This window comes from Populus nigra, chromosome 8 (assembly GCF_951802175.1).
Source record: "Populus nigra chromosome 8, ddPopNigr1.1, whole genome shotgun sequence".
Lineage (NCBI taxonomy): Eukaryota > Viridiplantae > Streptophyta > Magnoliopsida > Malpighiales > Salicaceae > Populus > Populus nigra.
This window is the reverse complement of record NC_084859.1, coordinates 3,660,894-3,687,394: the sequence shown is the minus strand read 5'-3', so window position 1 is coordinate 3,687,394 and position 26,501 is coordinate 3,660,894. Positions and strand designations below refer to the sequence as shown.

General features: G+C 33.6%; 4 protein-coding genes across 4 annotated transcripts; 2 read left to right on the top strand and 2 right to left on the bottom strand.

Moving 5' to 3' along the window:
- Window positions 1-294: 294 nt before the first annotated feature.
- On the top strand, window positions 295-5,703 carry LOC133702203 (phospholipase D alpha 1-like). Its single transcript, XM_062126473.1, has 4 exons — window positions 295-454; window positions 569-668; window positions 2,653-4,552; window positions 5,027-5,703. The coding sequence occupies exons 2-4, from the start codon at window positions 576-578 to the stop codon at window positions 5,458-5,460; spliced, it is 2,427 nt and encodes an 808-aa protein (XP_061982457.1). The 5' UTR covers window positions 295-454; window positions 569-575; the 3' UTR covers window positions 5,461-5,703.
- Window positions 5,704-8,531: 2,828 nt separating this feature from the next.
- LOC133701245 (glucan endo-1,3-beta-glucosidase 14) lies at window positions 8,532-10,937 on the top strand. The gene is made up of 3 exons (XM_062125090.1): window positions 8,532-8,702; window positions 9,514-10,547; window positions 10,718-10,937. Exons 1-3 carry the CDS (start codon window positions 8,642-8,644, stop codon window positions 10,790-10,792), a joined length of 1,170 nt encoding a protein of 389 aa, XP_061981074.1. The 5' UTR covers window positions 8,532-8,641; the 3' UTR covers window positions 10,793-10,937.
- Window positions 10,938-14,099: 3,162 nt separating this feature from the next.
- LOC133700888 (protein LURP-one-related 5-like) lies at window positions 14,100-15,747 on the bottom strand. The gene is made up of 2 exons (XM_062124616.1): window positions 15,285-15,747; window positions 14,100-14,665 (listed from the first exon to the last, which is right to left on the bottom strand). The coding sequence occupies exons 1-2, from the start codon at window positions 15,507-15,509 to the stop codon at window positions 14,273-14,275; spliced, it is 618 nt and encodes a 205-aa protein (XP_061980600.1). The 5' UTR covers window positions 15,510-15,747; the 3' UTR covers window positions 14,100-14,272.
- An 8,965-nt stretch (window positions 15,748-24,712) lies between these two features.
- On the bottom strand, window positions 24,713-25,664 carry LOC133701579 (pseudo histidine-containing phosphotransfer protein 6-like). Its single transcript, XM_062125532.1, has 5 exons — window positions 25,596-25,664; window positions 25,295-25,425; window positions 25,040-25,183; window positions 24,887-24,959; window positions 24,713-24,772 (listed from the first exon to the last, which is right to left on the bottom strand). Exons 1-5 carry the CDS (start codon window positions 25,662-25,664, stop codon window positions 24,713-24,715), a joined length of 477 nt encoding a protein of 158 aa, XP_061981516.1.
- Between the last annotated feature and the right edge of the window lie 837 nt (window positions 25,665-26,501).

Genomic DNA, 26,501 nt, shown 5'->3' with positions numbered 1-26,501 from the left:
TTGAAGGGCTTCTCATGCTACAAAATTAAATGTTTTAATCTATATCTATTTCTTATCTTTATTTAATTTTTAATTATTATTAACAATTTTTAAATATTTATTAATGCATAAATATATATAAATATAAAATCTTGATTTTAAAATTAACATTTTTTTATATTAAAAAAACATGCTATGTTTACGTTAAAAAAAATGCCGCTTGCTAGTAATTTTTACGTAAAATTAAATGCCGCTAACTTTTGGTAACAGTAACAAAGGAACCGTTGTCTACCATGCGCCTTTTAAGATCTTGTCTCCCTCGCTTTCTCCGCGTAAAGATAGCATTGACATACAATAAAAGCAAGCACATGTAATTCGGCATCAGATCCCAAACTCCCATTGACCCTCTTCGATTCACTCTCTCTTTTTCTTTCTTTTTCACCAGATCAGCTCGCTTTTTGAACAATCACCCGCAGTAAGTAGCAGCAGCAGCTCAAGATTCTACTTTTTTTTCCGTTGAAAAAAGACGTGATCTTTCGTTAATCTGTTCTCAAGATTGGATTCATTGTTGTTTGTGTGTGATGTGTAGGTGAGAAATGGCGCAGATTTTGTTGCACGGGACCTTACACGTCACGATCTTTGAGGTGGATAAGCTTGGAGATGGTGGCGGGCAGGGCTTCCTCCACAAGGTTTTCTATTCTTTATCTCTTTTTTGTGTTCTGGATCAGGCCTTGTAAGTAGTGGCTGAGAACGCTGTTGCTTAATCTGATTGCTTTTTTCTTGATGGGGAGTTAGCCATGTTTTCTAGTGCAAAGCTGATACTACTGCTTTTTTCTTTTGTGTTTTGTTGCGTTTTGAAGGGAAATAAACAAAAAATAATAATACTTTTGGGCTTCAAATAGGTTGGAAAACACTCTTGAGTGCATTATTTGGATCCTGATTGTGTTTTAAATGAGTTTTGAGCTCAATTTATGTGGTTTAATTTTTCATTTCAAAACTCTTGGCATGTTTATTTTCTATCAATAAATTTCAGAATTTTTTTCATCAATTGAATTTGTTTATTTTCTACTTATTTGTTTTGTCAATAATTTGAAACAAAGTTGAATTTGTTTATATTCTACTTTCTTTTTTTTTGTCAATAATTCGAAGCAAAATTACAAATTGTAATTATAAATTATTAGAGATTTTCAATTGATTGCATGTGGAATATAACTCAAAAAATAATAAACCAAGCTCTTTTTTATACCAATTTGAAGCTCAAAACTCTTTTTTTCCCCTCCAAAACACCTACAAAACACAGGAGAATAATAATCTGATTGCTTTTTTCTTGATGGGGAGTTAGCCAAGTTTTCTACTGCAAAGCTGATACTACTGCTTTTTTCTTTTATGTTTTGTTGCGTTTTGAAGGGAAATAAACAAAAAAAAAAAAGAGTTTTGAGCTTCAAATTGGTATAGAAAACACTCTAAGTGTATTTTTTTTAATCTGATTGCTTCTCAAATGATTTTTATTAATTTTTTTTTGTTTATTTCCCTCCAAAACACAGGAGAATAATAAAAATAAAAGAAACTAACAAAGAATAGTAGGGAAATTAATAGAAAAAAATAGTATATATATATATACTATATATATATTTTTTAATTTTTTTATTTAAAATAAATTTATATATATATATATAGAATTTTTTTATGTGCTAATATTAAAAAGATTTTTTAAAAAATATTTTTTTTTTTTTAATATATTTTTAAATAAAAAATATTTTTAACTATAACTATTAACATAATTCCAAATACGTAATTTTCTCAGGTGACAACCATTGACACATAACTGCTTCTATGTTGGTTTTGAATTAATCATCTTGTGTTATTTATGTGTTTGGTTTTGCATTTATTACTGTTATTTCTAGTTTCTGCAACATTTTGCAAGCACATTCATACTTTTTTTTCTTTTTTAATATTTTTTAACATCACAAATTAAAAAAAAATCATACAATTTTATGATATGATTTTAGTCAACCTGTACAATACTACTCTTTACTGTGGTTAATTCCTTTGCCGCAGTTTTTTTCTTGCTATAAACATATTTTATTTGTGATTGATGCTATGTTTTATAAAATGTATTTTAAATGTTGTTGTGGTTATTTTTTAAAATATTTTTATTTTAAAATATATTAGTAATAATTTTTTAAAAAAAGTTATTTTTAATGTTAATGGATCAAAATTATCTAAAAATATCAAAAAAAAATATTAATTTGAAGTAAATAAAAAAATAAAAAAAATTAAAGTTTTTTAAAATATTTTTAAAATACAAAATTAAAATACAAAAACAAACATGAATAAAGCTCCATGAATCTGAACTTTTGTAAAAGAAATCCGTTCCATCCTTTTTATGTTAGAAAATATAAGCAACCTTTTCTTCTAATAGGAATGTATATTGCTATTTGGTTCTCATTCCTCCCTTGCATCTCAATGTTCTAAGAATTTACTGTTTTCCCATGCTGAAGAGTTTATTGATTTATTCTAACTGCTCTAAAGGAGGAATCCAAATATGGATTTTCCCCTGTCCGAGAGATCAATTCACAAGTCCTTGTTTTTAACTCACATTTCTTCATCGTAGAATTATGTGGTCGCTCAATCTTTCTTCCCAGGTTTCTGATTGAAAGTTTCTTCTTGTAGCTTGTGGAGAACATTGGGGAGAAGGTTGGTATTGGTGACGGAATTAGCAAACTCTATGCAACTATTGATCTGGAAAGGGCTAGAGTTGGGAGGACCAGAATCCTTGAAAAAGAAGCAACCAACCCCAGGTGGAATGAGTCTTTTCATATTTACTGTGCTCATATGGCTTCAAATATTGTTTTCACCGTGAAGGATGATAATCCAATTGGGGCAACCTTGATTGGAAGAGCATATATCCCTGTTCAAGAGATCGTAGATGGGGAAGAAATAGATAGATGGATTGAGATGTTGGATGAAGACAAAAACCCGATTCACTCAGGTTCCAAAATCCATGTGAAGCTACAATACTTTGATGTTACAAAAGACCGTAACTGGGGCGGTGGCATCAGAAGTCCAAAATATCCTGGTGTACCTTACACATTCTACCCTCAGAGACAAGGGTGTAAGGTTTCCCTGTACCAAGATGCTCATGTACCAGACAAATTTATCCCCAAAATCCCTCTTGCTTCAGGAGAGCACTATAATCCCCACAGATGTTGGGAAGATGTTTTTGATTCAATCACAAATGCAAAACACTTCATCTACATCACTGGCTGGTCTGTTTATACTGAAATCAGTCTGGTGAGGGATTCCAGGAGGCCAAAGCCTGGTGGGGACGTCACTTTGGGTGAGCTGCTTAAGAAGAAGGCAAGTGAAGGTGTTAGGGTTCTTATACTCATTTGGGATGACAGAACCTCGGTTGATTTGCTGAAAAAGGATGGGCTGATGGCCACTCATGATGAAGAAACTGAGAACTACTTCCAAAATACTGATGTGCACTGTGTCTTGTGTCCCAGAAATCCTGATGATGGTGGAAGCATTGTTCAAGATCTGCAAATCTCTACCATGTTCACTCACCACCAAAAGATTGTTGTAGTGGACAGTGCAATGCCTAATGGAGATTCCCAGAGGAGGAGAATTGTTAGTTATGTTGGGGGGATTGATCTTTGTGATGGGAGATATGATACCCCCTTCCATTCCCTTTTTAGAACATTGGACACAGCACACCATGATGATTTCCATCAGCCCAACTTTACTGGTGCTTCGATTCAAAAAGGTGGTCCCAGAGAACCTTGGCATGACATCCATTCCCGGCTTGAGGGGCCTATTGCTTGGGATGTCTTGTTTAATTTTGAACAGAGATGGAAGAAGCAAGGCGGTAAAGATTTACTTGTTCAACTGAGAGAACTGGAAGATGTCATCATTCCACCATCTCCAGCTATGTTTCCTGATGATCATGAGACGTGGAATGTGCAGTTATTTAGATCCATTGATGGAGGAGCTGCATTTGGTTTCCCAGAGACACCTGAAGAGGCTGCCAAAGCCGGGCTTGTCAGTGGAAAGGATAATATCATCGACCGAAGCATTCAGGATGCTTATGTCAATGCCATTCGACGTGCCAAGAATTTCATCTATATTGAGAACCAGTATTTTCTTGGGAGTTCTTTTAGCTGGAGTGCTGATGATATTAAGCCGGAGGACATTAATGCTTTGCATCTAATCCCAAAGGAGCTTTCACTTAAGATAGTTAGCAAGATTGAGGCAGGGGAAAGGTTCACTGTTTATGTTGTTGTCCCAATGTGGCCGGAGGGAATACCAGAGAGTGGATCAGTTCAGGCAATATTAGATTGGCAGAGGAGGACATTGGACATGATGTATAAAGATGTCATCGAGGCTCTCAGAGCCAAGGGGCTTGAAGAAGATCCTCGGAACTACCTGACATTTTTCTGCCTTGGGAATCGTGAGGTGAAGAAAAGTGGAGAATATGAACCTTCAGAAAAACCAGAGCCGGATTCAGATTACATTAGGGCCCAGGAGGCCAGGCGCTTCATGATTTATGTTCATGCAAAGATGATGATCGGTAAGCCAGAATTTTCTTTAAGTCGTCCTTGTAAACTCACTGAATATTTAATCCCCACCACCAATAATTTAACTTCCACGTATTCTAGATCTTCACTTTCATATTTGGCATTAATAATGTTGCCTGTCTAGTTTCACATCACACAGGGGGACTGATATTTTTAGTTTCGGATTAATAGGCACGAAGAGAGGTAAGTATTTTGGAACTAAGACTTTTTAGCAAAGGAAGCAATGGCTTTTTGCTGAATGTCTATTGATGTTGAGGATGCTCACAAATGCATGGCTACTATAAGCATGCAAATGAAGGGAAGAAAATATGCACCTAATAGACGGCATGGAAATAAGTTTGCTTTATGACTGTAAACTTCAATTTTAATCATACACGGTGCTCTTTTCGATAATTTTGGTTACGTTTCTTGCCTTGCTGTTATTTTATTATGTGGTTGCCTCATGGATTTTACACATGGCTTTGCAGTTGATGACGAATACATCATTATTGGGTCGGCCAACATCAATCAGAGATCCATGGATGGTGCCAGGGACTCTGAGATAGCCATGGGAGGATACCAACCATATCACTTGGCAACCAGGCAGCCTGCACGAGGCCAGATCCATGGATTCCGCTTGGGATTATGGTATGAACACCTTGGCATGCTGGATGACACCTTCCTTCATCCAGAAAGCGAAGAATGCGTGACGAAGGTGAACCAGATTACTGATAAATATTGGGATTTGTATTCCAGTGAGACACTTGAGCATGATCTACCTGGTCATTTGCTCCGATACCCTATTGGGGTTTCCAGCGAAGGAAATGTGACAGAACTGCCCGGAACTGAGTTCTTCCCTGACACAAAGGCTCGTGTTCTCGGTGCCAAATCTGATTACATGCCTCCTATCCTTACCACTTAGGAACTTGTTGCGATTCTCTAGCAATAAGAACCTGCCCATCCTCTGTTTTTATGTTACTAGCAGCAGAATAATAAATCATGTTATGTGCCAGCCTGCTGGGGTTGGTTTTTATTTTTCCTGGCAGAATGTCCATATCAGGATCTGCAGAGATGCAATGCTGTGGTGTGATGTTTATGCTGACTGTTTTGAACTTATAAACTTAATTTATCAGTTTGATGTATGTTAGATATGTTTTGCAGATCATTTTTAGCTGTTGTTTTTTTAAAATATTTTTATTATGTTTAATTTTTAGTGAATTATAAGTTCTATTTCTCTTTTCTATTTATACTTATTTATTTTTTAAAAATAAATTAAAAAATAACTAATATAAATTTTTTAATATATTATGGTGAGCTAGCTATTTTCTACATTTCATATGACAAATCAACCAATTAATAAGAAACAATGATAAATGTATTAGAGCATCCACATCCATCATGTCTATTTTCTAATTAAAATGGCTGAAAAGTAGTCTTTTTACAAAATATTATGGTATCCTAAATGTAAAAATTATAATTTACATGCCATCTCCTTTCTTCCTTCAACAAAATCATCACAAAACCTCGCATCATTTCTCCTGTCATCTGCACTCCACACCAATATAGACAGCTGAATCGCTGCCTTAACTAGCCTTAGATCAGCGGTTGCATCATAAAAGGTGAAATCATTGTCTATTTAACTTGAAAATTGAGTTGTCCCTCTGCTATATATACTTGAGAAGATTTGTTAGATTGTGCATACTGGTCAAATCAGAAGTAGGATTGTTCCTAACATTAAGGGAAGCATGATTGCACAGTCAAGTGAAAGTTGATGAAAAATTAAGCATTGATTAAACGAAGATTGGTTTGCTTTTCCCAGGAGAGAAAGCACTGGGGCAGTTGGGATTCTTTGAGAAATCTTCTTGTTGGATTATCCATTCCATGACTGCAGAAGATGTTAAGGGTGACATGCAATGATTTGCTGATGGTTTCTGAAGTATGTAGATTATCTCTTCTGACTGCTCTCCAGGCAGCGAATGGTTATGCAGTCATGCCATTTTGTCTTTACTGATATATATATATATATATATATATATATATATATATATATATATATATATATATATTTTGATTTGTGTGGGGTGTCCGGGCCAGCTTGCGCACACAACGACTATTCCCCATGGTCCACTGGACATCCTGCAAACCCAGGAGCAGGTAAGGCACCGCGGGGGTGACAGGCGTGCACATAGAGGGTCGAACCCGGGATGAGAACAGAACAAGTCACACGATTGATCACAGCGGCTAGACCTCTGATTTTTAAATTTATCAATGGTTGCTGAGTCGTTTGATTCTGCTGAATTATTTCAATTTAATATCAGGCCAATATCATGGAGCACAGATAGGTTTTAAATACCTTGGTTACAATTCATTCTTTTTGTATGACTTACTGTCTTAGTGTTGGGATTTGCTATTAATAGCAATGACTTGTGCAACCTATTCTAAAAAGAAAAAGGTGTCATTGTCAATGGTAATTACACCAATCATTGACAAAATAGTACAATTCATGTACAGTCATCTTTGTTGAAGAAAAGCTAGAGTTGTTGGTACCATTCATGTCTATAAATAGAAGCATACATGAGAGAACAAAATAAAAAGAGAGAGTGCAGAATGTGAGAGACCAAGAGAGAAAGTGAGGGGCTGTCATGGGCAGCAGCCCGGCTGGCAGCAGTGTGAGAGAGCTTGGAGTAGAGTTTGAGTGAAGTGATCCTTCTTCTCTATATGTGTTGTAATTCTTTCTCTATTTGTCTCTAATAATATTGATTTTTCCCGTAGATGTAGGTGATTTTGCCGAATTATGTTAAATATTGTGTCTCAGTATGCTTAGCTTTCTTTTAAACAATTATCAATACATCACCGGTCCGCGCATGGGAAGCGGAATCCCAACACTTAGTTCCTTACAGTATTTTCCCGAGAGTAGGGCACGCCAAGGAAGAATGACATCCTGCTCATCGCTCCAACTGGGGAAGAGACTAAAAACAGGAAGCAATTGGAGCAGTACCTGAAGTCACACTCTGGCAATCCCGCAGTATCTGAGTTTGATTGGGGGCACTGGTGAGATCCCAAGAAGATCTGCAAGAATCAGCGAGAAGGCCAAGGCAACTCCTCTTGAGAAGGAGCACCCAAAGAAGCGAGGATGCAGAGGGAGCTGAAAAGGGTAAGGCAGACAAAGAAAATTATGGTACCAAGGAAATTCAGGACTAGAAAGAAGATGAGAAACTAGGAGAAGCTGATCAGATAAAGGAAGCACATGCCAAAATGGAAGAAGCTGATGATGCTGAGGTAACAAGAATGGCAATGAAGGAAATGCTAAGGGATTCCAGGAAGCATTGGAAGTTAAAGAGAAAGAAAACGCAGGGGAAGCAGTGAAGGACAAAGCTGCTGAAGAAGCTGGTTCCATTGAAGTGGCTGAAAATAGAGCCGATAAGGTTGAAGACTTGGCAGAAAAGGCGCCACAAACTGAGGCAGAGAAATAGAATGCCCCAGGTCACAAGAACATCCCAGATAGTGTTGATGAAAGCAAATGGTGGAGCACAAAAAGAGAATACTAATGGGACTGACTCGAGAGATCTATCATTGGATTCTCCAGAGGGATTCCAGTCACTGCCCAAAACATTCCATATCTCAGACTTAAGCTTCTGACTAGTGACTATCAGTGTTTACCTTCCTGCTCTTCCCACCTCCCCTATCTAAAAAAACTAAAAAAAGACAATCATCTCTCTCAAGAAAAGTATATATAGAAGACGAGTTTATGTTTCGTTCTTTCTTGAGGAAGAGAGTATAGTACCGAAACTTGGTAAAAAAAACAAAAAACACGAGGAGAGAATCAGGTATACTTTGAGAGTAAAGTTAAGAATCAATACCAACCCTCTGAGAAATCTCTTTCATCTTTGAACAAAGGTTAAGAATCTTCTTTCCAAGTTAGGTTAAGAATCTTTTTATAGTTCCTTGGGGGTCTTAATTATGGCATACCTCAAGAACAAGAATTGCATTATCATCCAAAGGGTTTATCTTTTTGACACTTTTGAGCTACAAAAGGTTGTGCCAAACCCCCTTCTTTTCTGCAAATTGAGTGCACTTTCCTTGGTCATCTTTCCACAAGAATCATGGGTTCCTCTTCTTTCTATCTCTGGCTCCTCCTCGTCTTCTCTGCTATTTCTTCCAATGGCACGTACTCCCTACCTTTTTCCCCGATTCGTATTGAGTTGTCGTCATGATATTTAGATTTCAGAATTTATATATCATTTGTTTTATCTTATTTTTGAATTAGGTTCCATTTGACATGAATTTTGCAAATTGATTAAATTTTGTTTTTTGACTCAAAAGTTAGAAATAGTTTTTAACTTATATAGTTCAAATTTTTAACTTTTAACTTTTAACTTGTAAATTCTACTTAAACTACAATTTTTTTTAAAAAAAAAGAAGTTGTTTTTAAGTCATTTTTATTGAATATATTTCTAATTTAACATGATTTTATTATAAGTTATAATCATTTTTCATAGAACATACAAGATATATTACTGAGATTTGGAATGCTGCTCTCTTCTTCTTGCTCTGTGAAAGAGCACGTTGTAATATACATTACATGCACAATACACCTGTAAAATGGTGGAGAGCAGCTTGAATTTGCTTCTTTTCTTTTCTTTTCTATTTTGCCACCACCCAAGAACAATCAATGATTTTTCCACAATTTTTTATTCTCAAAATGACACCAGCTGCAGTTCTGTGCATGGTAGTGAACGATCCAATTTTAGATTTATGACCATTTATAAATAAATATATTATTTACTATCTGGCTGTTGGCTCTTTATCTTATATGGATATCGACTTGGATTCTGATTCATGTGATAATGTCAGTATCCTGTACCTAATTACACAGTTTTTTTTTTTTCAAGATGAAAAATGGAATCATGCGATGAAAGACTCTCAAATTGGTGTCTTGTATATCTGGGCTTTATTAATTTGCTGTATGGTGCAGTTTTGACGGTGTACGCATTCAAGGGAACATACGGAGTAAACTATGGTAAGATAGCGGACAATTTACCTTCACCAAGCAGCGTGGTGACGCTGCTGAAAGCAGCCAAGATAAAGAACACCAGAATCTACGACGCTGATCATGAGGTCCTCAAGGCCTTCAAGGGCTCTGGTATTGAAATCATAATCGGACTTGGCAATGAGTTTCTGAAAGAAATGAGTGTGGGGGAGGATCGTGCCATGGATTGGATAAAGGAAAATGTGCAGCCATTCCTCCCTGGAACAAAGATAGTTGGAATCGCAGTGGGAAATGAGATCTTGGGGGGCGGTGACCATGAATTATGGGAGGTTTTACTGCCCTCGGTTAAAAATGTTTACGGTGCGCTTGGAAGGCTGGGTTTGACGAAGGTTGTCGAGGTTTCAAGCCCGCACTCAGAGGCTGTCTTTACCAATTCCTTCCCGCCATCGGCATGCGTTTTCAAGGATGATGTTCTTGTATACATGAAACCATTGCTGCAGTTCTTCTCAAAGATTGGTTCTCCTTTCTACATCAATGCCTACCCTTTTCTAGCCTACAAGAGTGATCCTGAGCATATTGACATTAACTATGCTCTTTTCAAATCGAATCAGGGAATTCTTGATTCAAAGACTAATCTGCATTATGATAACATGTTTGAGGCTCAGGTTGATGCAGCTTATGCTGCATTAGAAAAGGCTGGGTTTCCCAAGATGGAAGTCATCGTTTCCGAAACAGGTTGGGCTTCTCGAGGGGATGCAGATGAAGCAGGTGCCTCTTTAGAAAATGCGAGGACTTACAATCGTAATCTGCGTAAACGGCTAATGAAAAAGAAGGGAACCCCATACAGACCAAAGTTCGTGGCAAAAGCTTATATTTTTGCCTTGTTCAATGAAAACTTGAAGCCTGGGCCAACTTCTGAGAGGAACTTTGGATTGTTTAAACCTGATGGAAGCATTGCATACGATATCGGTTTCACTGGGCTTAAAGATTCCTCAGCTTCATCTCTTCTCCCTTTCAAGGTACGGAATCCCTGATCATGCACCTTCTGCGTTCTTGTTTCTTGATTTGCTGCATAAATTCCCTCTTGTATGCTATATTGAATACGTATCTTGCAATTGATCTGCAAGCAGGCTGTTGCAATGTCGCTTCATTGCTTATTTTTCTGAACAACTTTCTTTCCATCTTACAGGTTATTGGAGGGTCATCCTGCACATTGCTTCTTACTACTTGTATCACACTTCTGCTACTAATTTCAGCTTCTTGAAAAGGGGAACGGCTTAGAGCTTCTGAAGGGATATGATTGATTCCAGGCTCTAGAATTTACTGATGTACTAAGCTGTAACATATCCATGTACACTTGATTCATTTTCTATCGTTTCATGATAAGCTGACAGCAATTCTTGAATCAACTGATAAGTTTATGTTAGCAGTAATAATTTAAGACTCTTATGGTTTAAATTCCTGAACGTTGCAACATCTGAAAAGAGTTATTCCAATTCCAGATACTAAGCACTTCCCAGTAATCTTATATCCAAAGACTTGCTCTAATGACCATTCTCTTGAGCTTGTTCATCACAGAAAATTGCTTTAGACGACTCAATACAGTAGAAACCAGAGGCTTGTTAAGAGCTACACTATCTTCTTGGCCTGCAAGGAGTTTGGTCCACACATCATAGATCAAAGAAAATCAAACCTGGATAACAAACAATCAGGTCTTCATTTTTTGTAATAATCAAAGTCTTCTTAGCTCTCATCGTAAACAACAGAACCTGCTCAATATGCAGATTGTAGAAGCCATCATGAACAATAGCAGTCAGAACAAATTATCAATTTTGATTTTTGTGTTTAAGTTGAAGCAATTTAATTTATGATATTATTGTGTTCAAAATATTAAATGGAGCTGTTGAAAAATTAAAAAAAAACTAAGAAAAAAATAGAAATTATTTTGAATAATTTTGTAAGTGAATTTAAAATATTTTTTTAATAAAATATAAATAGAGAAAAAACCATAAAATTTAAAGCCTAACTAAAAATAAAAGATAAACCAGAAACCTCAAAAGATTGAAAGCCCAAAAAAAAAAAACCCAGAGCTTCTAACTCAATTACTTCAATGACCAATCAAAAGGCCACATGTAATATAGTAAATGAGCTTTCACTTGGTGGCAAATAAGATCATGAAACAATAGTTTTAAAACTGGATATCCTTATGAGTCGGTTTGGGGTTGAAATTAAGCTGGGTTAAAAAAAATAGAAAAAAAAAATTTGATATAACCTGGTGGATTAACCTAGCGACCTGATTGACCCGGTTAAAAACCCGGTTGCAACCCGTTGATCTTTGTTTGTTTTATTAAAATAACGTCATTTTGATTTTAAAAAAATAATTGACCCACGCGACCTGGTGACCCGGTCAAAATCCGGAACCCGAGCCGGGTTTAAAAACTATGCATAAAACTAAAGGTGGAATGAAAAAAATTAGGGCGATGGAAAATAAGAAAAGAAAAATGATTTTTAGGGTGCAAAACATATAAATTGAAGAGTATAATTAAAAAAAAAAATTTAAGACTAAAATGTAAGATTTTATAAAATTCAAGGATGTTATAACCCTCTGCCCTTCAATATATTTACATCCCTGCGTTAAACCAATGTCAGTGCCAACTTGCCATCCCTCCCTTGACCTTCCCTTTCTTAATAGATGGTGGTAAAAAAAAAAAAAAGAGTTAAAAAGATATACAGGAGTGGTATTTTAGTAAATGGCAAAAATTAAGTAAGGTAAAACTAATTACATAGTAGAAAACTAAACCCAAACGTGTTTGGGAATGCGTTTAAAATCATATTCTCTTAAAATTTAAATTTTTGTTTTTTGCTAAAAATTATTTTTATATATGTTTTCATATTATTTTGATGTGCTAATTTTAAAAATAATTTTTTAAAAATAAAAAAAACATTATTTTGAAGTATTTTTAAATGAAAAGCACTTTAAATCACAACCGTTACCACAATTTCAAACATACATAGCCTCTTCTGCTTCTAGGCTTTGTTATTAAGAAAACTATGATTGTTTGTTGGGATTTAACATATGGTTGGGTAGGAGTGCTTGGTTGATATGTTGCTCTCTCTTGCCTCTATTTTAGTGTAGTTGCTGTTGAACCAGATAAATGGCTTTTTGGGTTCCTTATTTACTTTATTAGACAGGTATTCCTACGTTATTTCAGTCAAAAAAAAATATAACATATCAATATTAAGATAAATTTATTGATGAAAAATAATTATCACGGTAGTATTTAAGTTATAACCGATTAGATAACCTTCTTTCTCTCCTTCTCTTATTTCTTCTTTTTCTTCCTCCACCTCCTTTTTGTTTTTTTGTAGAAAACAACACCCTCTCCTCTTTATTTTGTTATAAATCAAGCTCATATCATTACAAATCCGACCACCCAAACACTTAGCTTGTTAGCATTCCTGTTACGGTTCATTTTTTTTTAAAGATTTGCTATATCAAGCAAGTAAATCTACCTATTTTTTGTTGTAACCCATTTTCTTATGTTAATTGTTTTTTTAATATTTTTATGTATTTTGTTTGTGAGTTTACTTGTTTCATAATTTTTTTCTATAGAAATTTGTTGTATGATATGTATATGTTTGGGTTTGTTTGAGATTTTGAATAATTATATTTGTTTGTCATTTGAAGAAATTGAGTTCGATTTTATGACTTAGATGTTTTATAATAAAATAAATAATAGGTTATTTAATACAAAGTTGTTGGAGGTGAATGTTAGCAATAAAAAGCTCTGAAGGCTTAAACAAGAGGTTTATAAAACATTCATTGTACTTATTAGTGATTCGAAGATGAGTCGTCTTAAAAAAAGAATGAATGATATGATCTAAGAAAGGGTTGAAAAAGCAAATCCAGATTCTAGCGTTATTTGTGTTTATCGTCTAGATTTACTCTATCAAGCATAACTATTAATCCAAATATTGGACCGGGCTGAGATTTTAGCAAACATTTCCATACATATTGTTATACATTGATTTAGAATTTCAAATCAATCAAAGCTCTAAAAGACATCGCGATACAGGTCAGTAGATGTAATACGGATTTACTGTGTAGTATTTATATTAGTTTTCTAGTTGTTTTATGATTCTTTTTTCTATTTTATTTAAAACTTTTTTATTATTTTTCAAGAATTATTTAAGCCATTTTTACTTATTATAAATAGAATTGTTTAACTTGTACCTAGGTTTTGGCTTTTTATCCCTGATGCTTTGCAATACTTATCTCTTTAATTAAAACAAAGAATAATTATATTTATTAAAATATAACTGACTTTATAACGATTATCTTTACCCTTATTAGTCATGAATTATTATCCATTGAAAATAAATTCATTCCAATATTGTTATTACTTTGATTTAAATAAATTTTTTTGCATGTAAATTACACGACCACATAATCACAAAATTGACATCACCTGGATTCATCTAATCTATATTAGGACCTATGAAATGCTACAATTCCAATACCCTAATGCAATTCATATTATAAATTAGATATATGCGATGGGGACAAGGGGAGCATATAATATCACACAGCATTTCACATAGTCACACTCTCATGTCTCTCTCAATGTTTTAAATTATCTAGCAAAGTGTTCTTATAACATATGATCTTAGAGATCTTTAACAGACAATTAGCCCATTTCTTCTTATACATTAGTTTATTACAATGACCACAGGCATCAACCCTCTAATCCTCTGTAGTGGGGCTCTCCTTAACTTCATTCTCAACAGAATCGTAGCCGTTGATTTGATCCAGAATCAAGACCAGCCCCATGGCAAATGCCCCGTCAAAACCAGGCTTAAGGCACAGAGAGAGGACGTCCTTGCCAAGCACGACATCAGTGGAGGCATCTACTTTGCGTCTGATCTCAGCCACCGCTTCCTTCACTGTGTTCAATATCGTGCACGATCTGGTCGCAAAAGATCCTTCTATCTGGTACTCCTCACCTGGATTCCCACACACTTCCACCGTCACGGTACACCGTCCGATCATGGATGTTCTCCGCACACTAAATATCGGATTGCTCCCGTCTGTTCCTTCCCCTATGTAGCCCTCCCACCTTTGATGCAGACTCGGCCTCTGTGCGTACAAATTAATTGATTCAAAATAATGATAATATATATATATATATAGATGATTTTGAGAATATATTATATGTTTTTCTATAAAGAATTGAAGTAAATTCAGTATAATTATTTCAAATAAAAACCTGTTCTCGATAATATCCAATATATATCTTTAAAATCATTAAAAAAAAAAAAAAAACCTTTAATCGTCATTGACGAAAAATCCCTACGCCACCTCCTATAACACGAAATTTAGGCACAAGATTATAACCGCATATTTAATTTCATGTTGACTCACCGGGTTGACGCGATATCATTCAGGTAAGAAATCATATATTTCATTTAAATCTAAAACAAATAGAATCCCATTAATTAATTAAAATCCCCAAAATGGACACGATCCAATTAGGCACTCTCCATTTTGGAATTTTTTTTTTTTTTTTTTGAAAGAACAACAAAGAAAAAAAAATGTTCAGCTAGATCTGAAAACCCCGATAGCTCAATTCAGTAAACAAGAGAGGACCAGCTGAGTCAAATCGTTCATCCAAAACTATATATATATATATATATATATATATATATAGAGAGAGAGAGAGAGAGAGAGAGAGAGAGCGAGGGAGGGAGGGTATTACCTTTCTTCTGACGGTGAGCAGACAGCGGCCATGGGCGTCCATGAGAACGTGTTCACCCTTGTCACGAGAGTCAGGCCCATACGAGTCAACACGGAACACCAACTCACCTTTGCAGTCATAGACAGTGAAGCCATCATTAGCGAAGAACAAACATGTTTTAAACACTGTGAGATGCTTTTCTTCTTCATAGACAAACCCATCATCCACGACTAACCCTCCCTTCATTTTTCTCTTCTGGGCTCTTCAATTCAATCCTCAAGTGAGGATGACTGTCTCAGTAAAACACTTTATCCTCAACTTCAGAGACTAGTCAGTCAGATTCTGAGGAAATCAAGAGAGTCCCATAATAGATGTATACCAACCGTTACAAAAATACAAACGCTGAAGGCAAAGGAAAGCGAGAGAAGGAGACGACAAGCACATGAGCCAAATATCTCGCTGTGAAGGGTGAATACTATGCTCCCTATTGCGAGGCATGGGGTCCCGTCTACAGAAGAGTTTAAATATAATTTGGTCCCTGAGAAATTTATTTAGAGTAACTAAATAGTCCTTGTATTATCCACATTTTTCAATAAGATCCTTTACTGATTACTAGAGTCGATTGTGCTCCGTTTTAATTTATTAGTTTCTAACATCAAAGATTGAATATGAGAATTTATTTATTAAGTAATAACCTAACGGTTGTCGAGAATTTAATTGTTCATCCATATCTAATTTACTGTGAATTACTTTTTTTTCACTTTTTTTTTCTTGTTTTTTTGTTGTCACTTTTTCATTTTTTTTTATTTTTTTTTATTTTTTTCCCCAAAATTATCTTCTCAATTTTATTTTTTTAATATTGACCTAGTTAAAAATTTCGCTTTGTAATTTTTTTCTTTTGAAATACTGTGGATTGCTACGGTGTTTTTCCACAAGGTTTTTTTATTTTATTTTATGATTTTTCAAAATTATATTTGTCAATTTTATTTTTTTAATATTAAACTGATTGAGAATTTATTTTTCTTTAAAACATTGTTGATTGCTACAATGTTTCTCCACATGGTTTTTTTTTGTTTTTTTTTATGATTTTCTCCAAAATTATCTTTTTCAATTTTATTTTTTAATATTGAGTTGGTTAAGAATTAAAGTTACAATATGTGAGAGAAGCACTATAGCTTTCCTCGCAAATTACTGTGGATTGCTACAGTGTTTTTTCCCATGTATTTTTTATGCTTTTTTCTTAAATTATCTTTGTCAATTTTATTTTTTTAATATTAAGCTGGTTAAGAATTACAATTATAAGTAAAATACAAGTAAGGCTAAATCACGTAGGAAAAACACTATAACTTTCCTCACAAAACACTATGGATTGATACAGTTTTTCCTCACATGGTTTTTTTCCAGTTTCTTTTGTGTTTTCTTTTTTTTTTGTAATATTTTTTTCCAAAATTATCTTTGTCGATGTTATTTTTTTAATATTGAATTGGTTAGAATTTAACTTTGTAATAAAACTTAATCATGTGAGGAAAGCATTGTAGTTTTCCTCACAAAACATTTCGGATTGCTACAGTGTCTCTCCACATAGTTTTTTTTCTTATGTTTTTTTTTTAATTATCTTTGTCAATTTTATTTTTTTAATATTGAGCTAATTGAGAATTACAATTATAAGTCATTATAAATAAGACTAAATCATGTGGGGAAGCACTGTAGCTTTCATCACAAAACACTGGAAATTGCTACAGTGTTTTCAGCAAGGTTTTTTTGTCCCTGTTTTATTTTATTTTATTTTTTTAATATTGAAATAATTGAGAATTTAGTTTTGTAATATTTTTTAAAAAAACACTGTGAATTGTTGCAGTGTTTTCCCACATATTTTTTATGATTTTTTCCAAAATTATTTTTGTTGATTTTTTTTTAATATTAAGTAGGTTAAAAATCATAATTATAATAAAACTAAATCATATGGGGAAAGTGTAGTTGTTTTCCTCACAAAACACTGTAGATTGCTACAGTATTTCTCTAAATAGTTTTTTTTATGATTCTTTCTAAAATTGTCTTTATCGATTGTAATGTGTAAAACATTGTAGTTTCCCTCACAAAACATTGTCAATTGCTACATTGTTTTTCCTCATGGGTTTGTTTCTTTCCAAAATTATCCTTGTCGATTTTTTTTAATATTAAGTTGGTAGAAAATTTAGCTTTGTATTTTTTTTTATTTTTTATTAACAGAAAAGCTAAATCATGCGGTGAAAGCACTGTATCTTTCCTCACAAAACACTATGGATTTCTACAAATCATTTTGTTCAGTCTTTAAGTTTTTGATCACCAACACAACCTTTTTTTTTTCGGTCATAAAATATTGACTTCATCATACCTTAGTTTCTATTAATTATCTAGCGCTGATTCATAATTATAACACCATCAAATATTTTTTATATATATAAGCCAGTAACAGCGTGTGGACATGTCATCTCGTATGCATCAAAATGATATGGATAATGCATTATTAAATTCATTAAAAAGAAATGTTCAATCCAAGTTGATGTATAAATATTCTTTAACATAAAAAATTAATTTTTAGTTTTAAAAATACATTCATAAAAAATATCTCTTCCTTTTATTTTAAAATGATTTCTATCTTTAGTTTTAAATATTTAAAAATATATTTATAGGGATTAAATATATATTTCTTAAAGAATTATGAGTCAAGATTAGTTTTAACTATAGTTTATGAATAAAAAAGTAGTAAACATTGTTTCTGGAAATATTTATATTTTAAAAATATAAAAAATCATCTTAAAATTACTTTAATAATATATTTATTTTTACATCTATCCATCAGGAAAAAATCTCTAGTTTTTTAATCAAATATTCTTAATCAGGAAAGAATCCGAGCAACCGGGTTACTTGTTTAGTAGTGATTCAAGTGTGAACTCGGGCGGGCGGATAGGAGCAAGTACGTTTTGGAAATATTCGGGTGGGTCCCTTTTTATTTTGAATGCCCCGCCGCACCAATAATTCAAACCACATTCACGGGTTCTCTATTTTTCCTTTTCCGAAAAAAAACAAATCAGCTAATAAACCTATTGTTTAGACTCATAAAAGGAATTTGATTCATAAAACTTAAGTGTCATATATGACTTTTTTAAATTGTACAATTTGAAAATCAAAGGATTTAACAAGGAGACAGGAGAGGGGAAAGAAGAAAAAAAAAAAGGCTTATAGAGACATGAAATTTGATGATAACACCATTAGTATCGTTAAAAAGATTTTGACCAGATAAATTCAATAACAATAATGGCAAGTAAGCCCAGATATTTTTGAACGATTCATGTGACTCACTCTGTTTAATGTTTATAACCTTTTTTAATGTCGTTGAATTTGTCTCGTCGAGATCTTTTCAATAATACTAATGACATTGTTATCGAAACTTCGATGTGTCTCTAGAGTTTTTTTTTTTTTTTACCTTCTCTCTACTCTTTGTAATTTGTAAAGAAAAATGAGAGAGAAAAAAGTAAAAAAAATATAAAAAGAATATTCTAGAAATATACCAAAGTTTCAATAATATTATATTATTATAAAGATATTAACAAGAAGAATCTAACGCAACATAATAAATCTCAAACAATAAACAAAGTGGATCAGAACAGCGAATGTCAGTGAAGGATATCTTCGAAGGGTCGGTTTGTGTGGAATGCATGGGATTCTGGAAACTGTTTTCTTTAGCCTTGCATGAGTTCTGTAATGGGCACCATGACAGTGTGTCTTTGATCTTCGTAGGATAATCCTTGTTTTGTGCTCGCTGTTTGCCTTCTTTTTCTTTTTCTTTTTCTTTTTTGTTGGATAAGATGTTTAACAGGTTGTGTTTGTTTCATGGGTCTACGGGCGGTTTGGTGGTGTGCTTATATGAGTTGTCACCTTTGGGCTGACTTTGTATGTGTCAGGTTGTATAGAGAGAGGTAAGTAAAAAAATTAAAAAATTAATTAAACCGATTAAATTGAAAAGAAAAAACTAAAAAAACTGAACCGTGACAAAAAAAACTAATTAAACTGTTTAGTATTTTAAAAAAACTGACCGGTTCGGTTCGGTTTTAGTTTTATAAGTCTAAAACTAAAAAAACCAAACCGAACCGAACCGAACCCAAATCGATTAGTTTGACCGGTTTAGGTTTTTTTATAAAAAACTAGTTTGGTTACTTTTTATTGTAAAAACCGAATCGAACCGAAAATGATTACCCTACTTGTAGGGGTGAGCAAAAAAACTAAAAAACAGATTAAACCGAGAAAACCAGAAAAAAAATAACCGAAAAAACCGAACCGTGAAAAAAAACAGATTAAACCAATTAGAATTTTGAAAAAAATCGATTAGTTTAGTTTCGGTTTTATAAGCTTGAAACTGAAAAAACCAAACCAAACCCAAACAAAAAAAACCAGAAAAAAACCGAGACAAACCAAAAAAACAGAGTCAAACCGGTTTGAACCAGTTTTGGTTTTTTTAAAAGAAAAAAATTTCGGTTTGGATATTTTTTTTTATAAAAATCAAACCAAACAGAAAATGATCATCCCTAACTACTTGCATCTAACTTTTGTTCCTTCTTCTTCTTCTTTTTTAGGCTTATTCATATTTTATCTTACATGTTTCTCATGGGTTATACATTTGTTTAGGTTTTTAAATTTTAACTTTATTGAAAAAAAAAAGCATCCTTTTTTTTTAAAAAAAATAGATTTATATTTTAAATTGTATAAGGCCAAGTTTCTAAAACAAAATCATATTTTCATTAAAAAAAATATAACATGATTTAGAATACCAAAAAAATAAATAGTTTTTATATTTTACATGCATTATGAATTTAATAACAAGTTTATTATAACCATAAGGATTGGACCTAAATGTCAAAAACACTAAAAAAAATCAATTTGTTTATTTTTAATATCAAAGATTATGAATTTATACGTAAGATATATTTCTGATATTAAAATATAAACAAAAAAAATAATTTAACTTTAAAAAGGTTAATTTTGATTCATAAAGTCATCATTCACCTGTTGAATTTGTTTTGACCAATGGATAGAAAAACACAACACAACCTTAGTAATAATCAAACAAACAAACAATGTATGTAGTTTACCTTAGAAAAGATGTATTATAGGTTGTATTATCCTTCCTATACACAATCAGTCCTTTTATCCAGATTCTGAAGATCATTTTGGGTTCTATTACTAGAATACTAGGTGGCAACTCCAAACTTTTTAAACCACAAAAGGACAAGAATTCTTTATTATTTTCACACTAAAAAAATCTTGATCTAAAAAGATGATCTTTATAATACCACACACCTGCGACAATATAAGTTTTCCTCTAAGTCAAGTATGAAAAAACAATATCTTCATTTTGAAACGACAAAAGGACAAGAATTCTTTAGTATTTTCACACTAAAAAAATCTTGATCTAAAAAGATGATCTTTATAATACCACACACCTGCGACAATATAAGTTTTCCTCTAAGTCAAGTATGAAAAAACAATATCTTCATTTTGAAAGCATAACCTTTGTCTCTTTCTACTATATCTCAAGTCAAGTATGAGCTCTTTTATAGTCATCTTTAACACAATTAAATCAAATCATAATGAATCATATATGCAATACATTATTATCATCCATTTTCATCTCATACTATATCTTGGAATGTTAAAATACTATTTTATCTTACTGGTCCATAATTTGTATACACGAAATACATGGTCCTTAGAAATAAACCTTTTTTATCCCTCTCTATTCTCTAACATCTCATATATGGTTGATAAGTGGGGACCTAAATTCAAGATACACTTAAATGGAAAATTACATATGAATGTTCCTTTGGATGGACCAAGATATGTCTTTTGACCTAACAAGAACTTTGCCTTGTAGAACCAAGGTTATATGTAATTGATCACCCCCAGTCCACGCTTATAACGAGATGTGATGTTCCTTTGGATGGACCAAGATATGTCTTTTGACCTAACAAGAACTTTGCCTTATAGAACCAAGGTTATATGTAATTGATCACCCCCAGTCCACGCTTATAACGAGATGTGAATGAGAAGTATAATAAATCATAACAAAGTTGATCAATTCTTTGAAGATTTTGCAAGTTCAATCAAGAGCTTAATATGAAAATCACTCAACCACACAAAAAGAAAACGACATATAATATGCAGCAAACTTAGATAAAAATTCATCAACTGAATAAAAATTCTTACATAAAAGTATTTATATGTAAACCCTAAAACTAATGGGTCAGACATTCACCGAATTTAAATAAATCCTAAACTAATTAAAATTAGGTTTAAAATAATAAAAATAAATAAAACAATAGTCTAATATTTTTTTCACCATTTTCCACATATGATAGTGAAAAATACCCAAGCGAAATAATTGTTGAAGAAACCTCGTTTAACAAAAGTCTAATGCCTTGTAAAATAAAAATTAATTTTTGAAAGAAATAATTCTTCTTGTTTGATATGGAGTACTTGTAAAATAAGTAAGTCAAAGGTTGCCACATAAATTCTCAATAGCATTAAGAACTCCTTGTAGTGAATGGAATCCATAACTCTTAAAGAAACAATGTATTTTTGTTTTTACACTTTGCTAGCAAATTCTAGTCTTAACTTTAAGCATGTCAATCTCTGTTGTCAGGATGAATTAGTAGGTCTGTCATATATCGGTTGAAATATACAGATGTTTAGTCTCCAACCCAATTGAAATTACATCTAGACTTATTTTGAAGCTTCAGATATGATCCAAACGGTATACAAAGGTCTAGACTGGCAGATTTATACATTTTTAACCTAAGCCTCTTGACTTAGCATATTGAACTCCTTTTGGATCCACTTTATTTTAAGCTTTAGAATAGAATCAATAGATAATCCTAATGAATCATTTGTATTATAGCCAGGATCGCATTAAAAAAGGAAAATGATGGTGAACTAAAATTTAAAAATAAAAACATGTTCATTGAGGCCAAGTCTATAGCTAGCCATCCTGCTCATTCAGGTCACGCCCAAACGACTCAACCTCACCAAGTCCAAATGGATTGTTTGCTATGGTGTTTTAAGCCTTAACCTAAAACTGACCTCTTGATACATACTTGTATTTTTTTTTTTTTTGAGAAGTCAAAATGGCATCGTGCACTACACACTAACGCATACTAAATTTTATATACAGAGCAGAGTCACTTTATTTCTCTCATCAATGTTTATTTGCTACCACATGTAACTTGATGGCACATGTCAATCACTAACCCTCTACCATTAACACAATAAGGCACCTTAGCTAATGACGAGCATTAATATCTCCATCAATGGTACAACGACGAACAACTAACCATAAGGTACCTGTAAGATCATTTTTTATAAGTTAAACTGACGTGAATAAGGTCTATAAATATCTCTGGTCACCATATAAGTTAATATGAACAACAACACAACAAAAAAACAAGTCCCCACAACAGGACTCCAGACACAAAGTAGAGCATATCATGTAAAAGAGCCACATTGCTACTCTGATGGTCCTACACCTACTCACCTACAGCTCCGCTCATCTCCTCCATTGCTGGCTTCCTTGGTCAACATATTCTTATTCATTTTCATTTAAGCAGTGGCCAAGTCCATCATCTCATTAACTCATCACCAAGTCAAGCCAAATCACTTTATTAGCCGAAGACATAGTCATGAAAAGCCCAGTCGAATCCTAAAGTTATCACACAACTTCATCAGTTTTGCTGCTCAAATTTAAGGTATGGCGAAAGCCTTAATGGGTTTCATTATATTCTATTTTTTAAGTTTCATCTCCAAAAAAAAATTGTATGACATCACTATTTTCACAAATCCTTTATTTAAATGCCGGGTGCAAGTTTTAGTATTTTATGTTTAATATATTTTTTAGTATTTTTTTATTGGAAAAACTTTAGACATTATATAAATTGTTTTATTTATCTCTTTTTTTTAAATAAATTTCGTTGAGATTAATCTAAATTTATAGCTCTGCTATTTTCTATGTGGGCTATGTTTATGATATATATATTGTAAATTAATGATACAAAGTATATGTCTTGTTTGGTTATTTGATTTAATTCCCACTCTCATATTTGAAAACATATTTCCTTCAAATGAACTTTGTTTTCAAATTTCAATTGCTAGAAAAATATCATATATATTTTAATAATATGAAAATTAGAAAATATTTTCAGCAAATCAAACACACTGAATTTCAAATTCTTTGGCCTTGTTCTAATTCTCTATTTTATAAATAAAAAAACATTTTTATTTATTTATTTTGATTGTGTTAGAAGAATGCAACATTTGTATTAAAAAATAAAATTATGGATTGCATTGTTGGGTGCGGCAACATCGCAATTTACGAGTTTATGCTTTTTTTTCAAATATTTTTTGTGTTCTCACTGGTAAAAAAAAAATTATAAAATGCTATTTAAAAAAAAATTTCACTGACAATTTCAAAATTGAAGAATCTGGCTTCTGAACCTACACTACCCTTTTGACCACCAGCACCTAAACCTTTTTTTTTTTTTTTTTTTTTTTTTGATTATCTTGGGTGTCCGGGCCAGCTTGCGCGCACCTCGACTAATCCCACGGGCCCTGAAGTTAACGACCATGTAAGCCTCCAGTGGCCATCATATGAGCAGCCATAGAGTTTGAACCTGAGACCTAAGAGGGAGCAAACCCCTTAGTCCCAAGCTCTTATCACTAGGCCACCACCTAGATGGTTGCACCTAAACCTTCTTCACACGAGTACTTGAGCCTCCAACCTCAGTTAATAAGCTGTTCACTGTCACTGACTAGACAGTCAAAGCTTTTGGCTGATTTTGATAAATTATACAAAAATTAAAGTGTTGTTATCAAAAAATTAAAAAAAATATTTAAAGTGTTGTTAAATATAAAATATTATTTCAAATATTATTATTAAAAATAAAAAATATTTTAATATATTATCAAATAAAAAAAACACTGAAAACATCACAATCTTATAAACACTGAATAAGTGTCTGTTATTTATTTATTTATACTGATTCCATTGTCACAAATCGTAGCTGTAAAATGTGACAGTTCTAGAAAGAACCGCCGATTGTATGGCTGTAGGTATGAAGGCTGACCCCAAAATTAGTACTCATATCAGAACGTACAAAATACTGCCGAAAAAAGAAGAACTGATATCTGAGCTAGAATTGCAACTTCATCTCAGATTCAAGTATGCAACCACACAGATTCAAATTTTAAAGACAGGTAATTAAGAATATCCACAGCCCCTTTTAAATCTTTTCCATATATATAAGTAGCATCAAATTTAAGGAGAGCAATGGATCTGTTGGACTAGCTTGGTTTTTAGCAAAAACCCTGAAACGAAAAGATTACGAGTTCATGCCCAATGGAAGCCTTCATGATCTTTGCTTTCAATGCTGCGGCTGCGGTGGATACGTCACTCCAGCTGCCAGTACTCTCAGTTGATCCATCTGCACATCGGAGTTTAACATCTGATGTTACAATGTATACGAGAGAGATGCCAAAGCGAGAAGCAAAGAGGTCTGAATTCTGAAAGGTGTTGGGAAAGCGAGCATTGTACGCACTTGGAACAGTTCGTGCAACTTGTTCTTGAGGTAGCAGTACTCGTGCTCTAGCAGCTCCAAAGCTCTCAAGCACCTGAATTAAGAAACTCAAAACATCTCTTGTTAGCATGCATGAATGAAGAGGGGGAGACAGATGGGGGTGGGCGGGCTAACCCAGCGCGGCTGTTTTGCTCAGAAGCGGCTCGAAAGGAAACGCACACATTTCTGACTCTTTTGGCACCAATGCTGGAGCTGCTTCCAATGAGCTGATTCAAATGGGTTCCCATTTTCTTGTAGTCCGAGAACTCTCTATCCATCCTGCAATTATGCAATTGCACTCATCAGCACTACGCATGCATCCATACATAGCCATGATCAGAACTAGCTAGAAGAAGAAAAATGGGTATTAGGAGAGGAAGATATGACTACAAGAGGCCTCTGAGATTCCGTAAAAGTTTCTCGGATTCATGGAAGTAGATATTGACCACTTCTGATACGAAGTTTGGAGAGCTTTCATCCTCAAGTTGCTGGAGCTGCAAGAATTGCTCATCTAGCACTCCCTAGACAGCAAACCCAAAATTTAATCTCATAAATTCTACTTAATAACTTGCACATGCCATCTATGCAATGCGAAATGCGAACAAACCTGAAGAAAAACTAGTAAAAATTATCCGAAACATATGAACTCCTTAATTAATCTTCATGTTTATGAGATTCTTAATATAAATACCTGGTGGAATAGCATTGCTAGCAAACGGTTCATATCGGCACGTAACCGATCCACACCCCACCCAAGCATCCACAGAGGAAGACCCGTTTTGGCTAATTACTTGGTTGATCCAAAAAGGCACCAAGATCTTGATGGGAAGTTTCCTGAGAACAGTTTTGTTAGAGTATTCGGAGAACGTACTAGCTAGGGTTTTGTCTGCCACTTCTTGTAGAGTTTTCTTGAGGACCAGCTGGACGACAACTATTTAAAGGGCGCTGCTGCCTTGGACCCCAACACATGCTACCGTAAATGAATTCCTATAAATTTACACGTAAATTAATTGATTGTGATCAAATCGAGGCGCATGTGTTTATAATATATATATATAAAGGACTCCATAAGAATATAAATTAACAGTTAACTCATTGCGCACTCATTTTCCCTTCTGTTCATCAGTATTTGAATCAGAAGTGTAAGTAATTAATGATTCCCTTTTCAAATCATAAAGCAATTAGTAAATAGGTTGATTGTTAAACTTGTTTAAGGAGTTATAAAATAGAAATCTTTTACAGTATTCATATATGTATAAGATTTATTTTATTAATTTACTAATTAATAAATTTTCAATCTCAATTTCCATTTTCCAACCCCAGGGACGAGCTTGAGCTTTTGAAGCCCTTGCTGTTGGAAAGTGAAGGCAGTGTGGTCCTTATCGAGGTGAATGTGGGGGTATCAACCGGACCAGATCACCGGCCAGCAAACTACAGGTAGAAAATGGGTGGAGGGAGGGGGGGTGGTGACCTGTTGTCCCCGTTCCCAGTTACTTCGCGGGCTGTCTTTCAAAGCAGCCTAGCGCGGCTTTAAGCCCTCCCTCCTGCCTGCGCCGGTTGCTTGTCAGTCACCTCGACGCACACACTCTCATCAGAG